Raw genomic sequence first — 9,029 nt, 5'->3', positions numbered from 1 at the left:
CACTAATTCACTTTAAAATTTTAAATATATTAGGCTTGTCCTACATGCTGTCTGTAAAAGCACAGATTCAACGTGGTAGTTATATATTTTTCTAACACATTAAACAAAATAGATAACCATGAAGATAAACATTGTTCGTCCATGTGGCACCTACAGTTATTTTGTATACTACCAGCAGCTCTGGAAACGAGTAGTTTGAGCAAACCATCCCCATCTGTTCTCCAGATGAAAATTCTCTCTCAGCAAGGAGCCACCTGGGCTGGCTGGTGATCTCCATATTGTCTTGTGCTAATTGCTGGTAATAAGATCTACAGCATGTGTTCTCACGTAGGTCATGTAAAGAAATGACTAGTGAAGTCATACACATACAAGACACTGGTAGCAGTTTCTCTTCTTTGGAGTTCTGATGTTCCTGCGAGCAAATCCTCCCTCGCAGAGACCTCTGAAAAGGGCCACAGATGATATCATAGGCCAGTGAGAATGTTCACGGGATGATAAGACGGTGAAGTGATCAGGAGGGCAGAGACAGACAATAATGCCAAAGGCCAGAGCCTTAACACCCTTATCTCTTAGTCTTTATTAAAGGTAAACAGGGATAAATGGAAAATGCCATCCCAACGTTGTGAAGAAGATCAAATTAGAGAGCGAGACTGCAGGGAATCAAATATCTTGTACTGACCTGTCACAAGCACTTACTCAGATACAAGCAAACACACACCACACTCTTTTTTTCCTCTTTTTTTTTTTTTTTTTCCTTCACCCTAAGGTGATTCTGGCTTCCAGGTTTCTAAATGCTCTGGTTTCAGGATCTACCTCTTTTTACTGAGCACCCTCAGCACTGATGATAATAAAGGTTACAAAATTACCAATACTAAAATCTCGGTGCCAAACAGAAGCGGCTGCTTCTGGCATGGAGATTGGAATAGCTTCCATCTTCTGTGTTATAAAAACAGTATAAAATAATCCGGTTTCCTTCTGTTGGTGGCCATGGAAACTAATCTCCAATATTCCTTTCAGTGAATGAATAATTCTGAAATCTACAGCATTCTTCAGTTGCGTCTATTAATTTGCTCCACCTTAAAAAACAATAAAACTACGGACCTTAAAATTCAACCTGCACATTTTCAATTGTAAGGCCCACTGGTTTACGAGTAATTTGGGGGTGTTGCATAGGAGAAGCTCCTGGGGAAAGACTCACATGATTGCTTGTCAGAGGAAAACGCAGAGTATTGTTTCCTTCAGTATCTCTCAAAGACCTCCCCATTTCCTAGTTCCTATCATTTAGGTCTCTTCCAAGGGGCTTCTGCACTGCAGTGTGAAACACTGTTTCTTACCTCTGCTCTTCCCGGCACTGGAAGCCTTGGTATGTAATCCCTGACCTTTCAAGCAAAATCCCCACTCTTGCTCGGAGAGTCCCCAAGAGACCTGCCTGAGAGGGCTCACTCACTCTTCATGCGCGCCTCGAGGCCGATCCGTTTGCAAACTCTGCTTTCTGGCAAGCTTATGGAGCCTTAGGCCAATGAAATTTCACCTCGAGTTTCTCAAAATCTAACTGCACAGTGTTGCCAGCCTCATCTTGTTGTTCCCCCAAACAAACGATAGCCCTCTTTCTGCCAACGTAATTTATTTCAAGGGCTGTCGAGGCAGGGATTAGCACGAGGCCTCCGGTTACAGCTTCCAAGAGCTCGGTGCCAGGTGACGTCATTCTACCACCCGAGTCTCAAAGGGGGTTTCAGGACACGGCCGTGGAGCAGGGCCTCTGCCGGCGCAAGCCGGCGCTGGCTATTTAAAGCCACTCCCTGGCGGAGCAAGGACGGGACAGGGGTGAGGGGCCAACTGTTCAGAGGGTGACAGAGGGTACAGGCAGAAGGCAAAAATGACAGGGAGGAGTCCACTTGGGCAAAGGATTCCTTACTCTCTTCCACCACAAACTGCCAAGGCCGCGTCCCGTCAGCCTCGCGGCGCGTCCTTCGGTAGGTGGCGCACATTTGTTTTCTTCACACCTTCCACACTGCCAATCTGGTGGAGACCGAGAGCCCCGCCCCCCCTTCTTTTCATTTGCAAATCTTAGCTCTTATTTTAGATGATCCAAATGTTCCTTCCACACCCTGTTAGAATGACAAAACAGGGAATTCTGGCTTTGGAGAGGCAAGGGTATGAGGAAGATGTGATGCACTTTTGGGAACCGTATTTAAATCTTTATGTTATTTTGGGAAATACATGCGCAGTCACATGGTCTCAGTTCTACAACTTGGTACAATTCTTATACTTGCTTTGGCGCAAAGCTTTAAATCCTTTAAAAAACTCATGTAACAAAGAAAGCCTGTTCCCTTAGGTTGGGTTCTCCCAGAAGTAGATTCTGAGTCAAGGATCCAGGTACAAGAGATATATTAAGGAAAGGCCCCTGGGAGACACCAGTAGATGAATGGGAGGACAGGGAAACGGCAGGTGCTGAGCAAGGGAGTGATTTCGTGTGAAGTCCCAGTCTTGGCCTGATCCAGAGGGGAGCTCTGGAGAATAATTTATGCCTCAGAGCATGTCCTTCCTTCCTTGGGGCAAGGAAGATGTGCTTCTGGGCTCCACAATCAGTCAGTCACTGGCCTTAAGTCAAAGGGAGTGGTAGGGTGGGGTGGGAGGTGGTATGGACACAGGGGCCAGACACACAGGGGGCTGGACACACAGAGCGGGCAAGAGGGGCTGGAGGGGAAGTGGGTGTGCACTAACAGCGTTGGCCACCGGACCACCCTCCACACTGCCTGCTCTTACCACCAGGCACTACTTAGAGGTCTTTCATCACATTCTGCTGCAAGAGGAAATGAATGATATCTTTTGAAAGTCCCGGGGTTGGCTTTTCATCATCCAGAGACACACTTCCTTCTCCCGATGGGTAGAAGTGGACATCCCTGGAATGCCTCTGTAAGACCGAGCAGCCATCCCGGTTGAAGATGACCCGGGCCATTTGGAAACTGCGGAGGGCATACTTTCGGCTCTCCTGGCCCTTCAGTTCGTTGATTTTCTGAGACAGGCACTGGCACACTGCTGCGGGGAGTGCATTTCCAGAGGCCGGCTGTGGACAGCCAAACACTTCATAGAATCTATCCAGGGATTTCCGAAGCCCATCATCCTCTGCCTTGGTCTTCACCTGGCCCTTCACAGAAGGGTCCAGCCAGAAGTTCTCAGAGGTCCAGGAATCATTTTGTTCGGAATTTAGGTTACTGGTATCTGCAAGACAAAACACATTCCAGTACTTGAACACACATTCAAAAAGGCCAGAAGCAGATGATGTCTCTTCAAGTCACCTGCTGCTCCTGGGTGACTGGTCTGGGCAGGACTGGCCGATTTTGGGATCGATCCCCACCATCCTGGGGGTTATGCCACTTGTTTGCTCCAAACAAGAACATCTTATGTGCATGTTTCAGGAGTTCTTATCTATGGTCTTTGTACAGAAGTTCAGGGTAGTTGTGAATTTGGGTAGGGAGAAAACTTGTATCTTTATTTTCACTACCCTCGATCAAAAATTAAGCATTCCCTTCCATAATAAATGTAAGCAACAAACCTACTAGCAGCAGTACGTATGACTTTGTTGCCAATAGCTCACAGCTATTTTCATACCACATTACAGTCTGCAGAAGATGTTTCAAAATATCATTTATGCCATCTCTATGCCCTGGACTGAAGTGTGGCCTCCAAAATTCACAGTTGAAGCCCTAGTCCCTAACGTGACTGGATCTGGAGATGGGGCATTTAGGAGGTTACTAAGGTTAAATGAGGTCATAAGGGGTGGGTGCCTAATCTGATAGGAGTGGTGGCCTTATAAAAAGAGGAAGAGATCTCTCTCGCTTTTTTTCTCTCTCTTGTCTGTCCAGGTGCAAGACTGGGGAAAGGCAATGAGAGGACACGATGAGAAGGTGGCCTTCTCTAAGCCAGGAAGCCCTTCCCAGACCTCAACCATGCTGGCACCATGATCTCAGACTTCCAGTCTCTGGAACTCTGAGAAAATAAATTTCTGTTGTTTAGGCCACCCGGTCTATGGTATTTTGTTATGGTGGCCCAAGTACACTAAGACACAGTTATTGGTCCTGATACTAGAACTTATTATTTAAACATTAATTAAAAAATATTCATTATAATATTGTAAATTTGTTCTTTAACTAACTTAATAACTACATTTCAATATTTTTCCCTTGATCATCCCATACATTTCAATTTTTTCACTTAAAACATTATCTAAGAAAGGGTGGGAAGGCTTCACCAGATGCCAAAAGGATCCATGGCACAGATACAGTAAAGACTCCTAATATAGACAGTGCTGGGCATTTACACAGTTCAGCCATTTTCTTTTTCTACTCCTTACAGTAATCCTATGGACTCTTTCTCTCTCAATTAAAATCACCACCTTTCTGTTTTTTAAAGGAGTAACAAATAAACTGATTTAATAATAGACAATAAGAAGCCAGAACTGGAGCCAAATCCTAGTCCGTGATCTAACTTTCTGTACCTCTTTGGGAACCTTAATTCTTTCTTTTTTTTATGTTTATTTATTTTTGAGAGAGAGAGAGAGCATACATGCACATGTGTGCAAGCATGAGCGGGGGAGGAGCAGAGAGAGAGGGAGACAGAGAATCCCAAGCTGACAATGTGTTCTAGAAAAGATTCCCCACAAATAATTTACAGAATTCCTTCTACACCAACCAGTTTTAATTTTTAAAATTGTATACATTAAATCAAAATATATTTTCCTTTTTTGCTCTGATATAAGCTTTAATAAATTACTAGCTTTAATTCCACACATACACCCCTCACTCCATTAACTCAACTAGTAGCTATGATAAAAATATTTGCACTCACTAACGATTAAAAAAGTTGTGTGATGCAGTGGATGGTTATAGAAAAAGAGAAGAGATTTACGGTTTTGACTCCAGTTTTGCTACCAGCTAGACACCATACCACCTTGCTGAGCTTTGGAGTTCTCATCTACAAGAGTTTTAGTAAATGATCTCTCTTCTAGAACTTCTATGGTAAGACAAGGAACAGAGGAGTAGTTAATCCAAAGCACCCAAGAAGGATGTGGACATATGGTGTGAGACACACGCAGCCCACACATGGACGAGCATTCACTGGTCCACCACACAAGTAGCCCAAAAACAGAGCACTCAGCCACCTTGAAGAATGGCGATTCCAGGCTGATTAAGGACAGTACAAGATGGGCCTGGTGCATCTTACTATCTAGAATGCTCAAATATTGATGGAGGCTTGTCAAGGGGGAGCAGAGGCCAGCTCCAAAGGGATCACCTGGCCACATCTGGAACAACTTAAGCATCAAAATAAATTATGAGAGTACCTGTAACTGATGGTAGCCCATTTATTAAAATATAAAACCTTAAATCCATAAAATAATTGCAAGTTTGCTGAGGAACAGTCTCAGAGCACTTCCCCATAAAATACTTACTAGTTACAAATGGGAAAAAAATAACTTCAGAGTGGAGAATCATGGCACATATCACCTTAATCAAGTGACCTAAGTGAGTATCACCAGTAATGGGACAAATCGAAACCCTGTTGACACCTGACCAGATGCAGGAGGAAGACCCAATACCACTTCTCTGATAGTCCTGCCGAAGGTGCAGCCCCTGAACCCAATTATGAGGGAGCGACAGATAAAACCAAACCGACAGATGTTCTACAAACTGACTGGCCTGTACTCTTCAGAAGTGCCATGGTCATGAAAACCCAGAAAAGACGGAGCAAAAGACGGTACACTGAAGAGTACCAAAGAGTCATGACAACTGAAAGCAACACATGATTTTCAACTAGATCTTTTTGCTATAAAGAACGTTACTGGGATTGCCTGAGTGGGGCCTGACGATTAGATGGTAGTAATGTACCCTGTGAACTTCCTCATTTTGATAGTTTCATTCGGTTATGTAGGAGAATGTCCTTGTTTATTGGAAAATCAGGGGTGGTGGGCATCAGGCTGGCAACTTACTCTCAAATAATTCCAGAAAATAAAAAATTCTTTGTATTATACTTGCAAATTTTCTATGAGTTTGAGATTCTTTCAAGAAAAATAATTAAATAATTACAGAATTATTTAATTAAGTCATTAAATTCCTCCTCTGGAAGAATAACTGTTAAAATTTCCTTTGGTGGCCTACTTTAATACTAACACAAACAAACAAAAGCCTTAGCCCAGGGCTTGGTGAACAGTACTTGCCTAATAAACGGTACTATTGGAGAACCAAGGGGAGAAGGGGGTGGGCAAGGGGTCCCACAATGGCTAGATGAGGTGTCCCTTCCCACTTGCTTCCACAAAGATGATCTGGTCCTGGGGAAGTAAGGCAGGAAGACAGGGGCTGAGAAAGGTCAATGGGAAGAGTGAAAGAGAGAGGGAAGGTCCTCAGCAGTAACACTGAAAAGGCTGGAGAGTTCCTGAAACTGCCCATCGAGGTAGCCATTTATACAGAACCCTCCAAGTAGCATAGCATGTACTTATTAAGGAACTGGTCAATAACTTTGATTTGAGCCTAAAGAGCCTAAAAAACTAGTGTGGCTCCTCTGTTTTTCATGTAAATATCAAGCAGGTTGCAACTCATCTTAAAGAAACCCTCCTTCCCTTTTCCAGAAAAGCAATGACAACATGGGTTGAGTTATTTACCATATCAGTTCTTTTGAACACTGTCTCCAGCTCATTTCAGTCTTTGATTTCCTTTTAAAGTCTGCTTTACCAACAACAACGAAGCCATCTCTCTAATCATGTGGCTGTTGTGGCCTTTCTGATACCTGGGATTTCTTTTCCAGCAAATAGAGCTAATCGCTTTTCTTTTCCTCATGAACCTACATGTGTACAGAATGATGATCTTTGATAACTCAGTTCCTGCTCAGTGGTGCATCCTCACAGTTATGTTCAAACTTCAATCTTACATTAATAGTTCAAACTTACATTAAAGTTCAAACTTTAATCTTACATTAATATAGGCCAGACTTGTAAGGCTCTCAACTTGGGATGGTAATATCTACTCTAGGGACAGTCTGGGGATGTTTTTGTGTTAGTGATTGGAAAATGGTTGTACTTAATGAGTGGGATCAAGGATGGAAACATCCTGTAATGCACAGAACAATCCCATACAACAAAGAGTCATCCTCCCCAAAATCACAATTATGCCTCCTATCCCTTGAGAGGAACAGTGGCTCAAAGGATGGATTCTGGAAAGAGTGGGAAGTGAATGGTGAATCCCACTGCATTGTAATATATTGAATTGCGTTGGGCTTCCCAAGGCACCTTTGCTATTGATCCCTGCACAATCAATGCCTTTCTTGCTGGCATCCATTTGTACCATGCATTCCTCCCTTCTCAGACCTCGAGATGGCATTTTATTTTTCTCAGCAAGGGCCCCAGTCCCAATCATTTTGGCATTGTCTAAATTGAGTGGAATTTCCCTTTTTGTTCCCTTTTTGTTCCAATTTCTTTAGGAATTGACAAGAAGAAAGGGAGGAAGGTGGCACTTGGTATGGCCATACTTTTGCATGCATTTTCAAGGTCACCTATCTACCAGAGCATCCATTTGTTAAATTCTCTTTTGATGAGAGAGAAAACAGATAACATAGATGTTTAAGATTCTTACAAATCTAAAGCCATTTTTATATGTTTAGGAGTCATAGATGGCAATTCTAGGCAATCAATTTGCATGAGGATTTGAGATGAATGGTTGCATTCTGTGAGATGCCATCAGCTTTTAGAAACCCAGATGTTTAATGGGGGTTTCTTCCAGAGAATCTTCCACGACTACTTCTGTGGTTGATAAATGCACAGCAGGATTTTATCTCTGTGAAACATTTAGCTTTCAACTTTAACAAGTTTTTTCCTAAATGGATTTGATATTTTGAATTCTGTCTCCCTCATGCATCAGCCTCAATAGCCGCCCACTCTGCCTTATTTGTTCAGACTCTCTTTTACTAGTGACTACTAATTGGGAGGATCTGTGGTTTCAAGGCTGCACAGAGCCAAAAGAAATCGAAGGCTTTATATTTAAAAAAAAGAGAATTATCAGGATTTAAGGAAAGAAGGAACATGTGGTTCATATAGTCTCCTTTCATGTTGCTCAAAGGGAAAGCAGCCCTTTTTCAGGGCAGTGCACCGTCTGCTAAGAGTGGTCCTTCTGCCTTGGTTTGTCTGTTGGAGGTTCCTTGGAGTCTGTGTGGCTCTAAGAAAGTCAGGGGTGTAAGAACAAGGTGAGTGGGGAAGGGGCGTGTCGTGGTTATTAGTGCTCACTGATTAGCACACTTTGGATTCACAGACTCATCTCCTTTATGACAGCAGTAAGACTTCAGAGGCCTCACAGGCTCTCTATGTGGGTGACACTATGATCTATAATATATGAGTGGCTAGTGCCCATGATCTGGAGCCCTGCTCTGCTAGGTTGCATCTCTCTGCCCAGATCTTTCTTTTCCTTCTTACCCTCGTCTGTCCCTATCACTCCTGCCATTCCACTCCATGCTCTGCAGAGATAAAAAGGAGTGGCAGCATCGCCGGGTGAACAAGACTAAGTCCTGTCTCCAGCCCCACAGGGTGCATGAAAATCTGACTGGTGCAATACCTCTGCATCATTGCCTTGAGAAGTCTGGCTTCGTTTCTGATCCTTGCAAGCTCCCTCTTCAGAAGCTTTGCACTTGCTGTTCCTCTGTGTGGAACATGCTTTCTCTACACATCTGTATGATTGGTTCCCTCACCTCCTCAGGTCTCTGTTCAGATGTTATCTTTTCAGTGAGGGCTTCTGTATCAGTCAGGTTATGCTACATAACAAGCGAGTGCCAAGTCTCAGGGGCATAAAAGAACAAAGGATTATTTCTCACTACTTACAGCTCTGTGTCATACAAGCAGGTCTGTATCATCCTTGCCTTCATGCCAGACCCTAGGCCAACGGAGCAGCCACTATCTCAACATTGCTTAGTGACTGCGGCAGAGGGAAAAGAGCATGACAGAGCAGGCGGTGACTGGGAGGGCTTTGTCACTTCTGTTCACATATCATTGG

The 9,029-nt window shown here is 43.5% G+C and overlaps 1 protein-coding gene across 6 annotated transcripts in view; it reads right to left on the bottom strand.

Moving 5' to 3' along the window:
- Window positions 1–401: 401 nt before the first annotated feature.
- The window catches only part of SHLD1 (shieldin complex subunit 1), a 96,249-nt gene continuing 87,621 nt past the window's right edge, over window positions 402–9,029 (bottom strand). For all 6 annotated transcript variants that reach the window (XM_042980884.1, XM_007073237.2, XM_007073241.2 and 3 more), the window contains one exon: window positions 402–3,222. In XM_042980884.1, coding sequence (XP_042836818.1) covers window positions 2,780–3,222 — 443 coding nt within the window. In that variant the 3' untranslated portion in view covers window positions 402–2,779. The remainder of the gene's footprint in view (window positions 3,223–9,029) is intronic.

This window comes from Panthera tigris, chromosome A3 (genome assembly GCF_018350195.1).
Source record: "Panthera tigris isolate Pti1 chromosome A3, P.tigris_Pti1_mat1.1, whole genome shotgun sequence".
NCBI classification, from domain to species: Eukaryota; Metazoa; Chordata; class Mammalia; order Carnivora; family Felidae; genus Panthera; species Panthera tigris.
The sequence above is the reverse complement of the archived record's forward strand: the minus strand, read 5'-3'. Positions and strand labels throughout refer to the sequence as shown.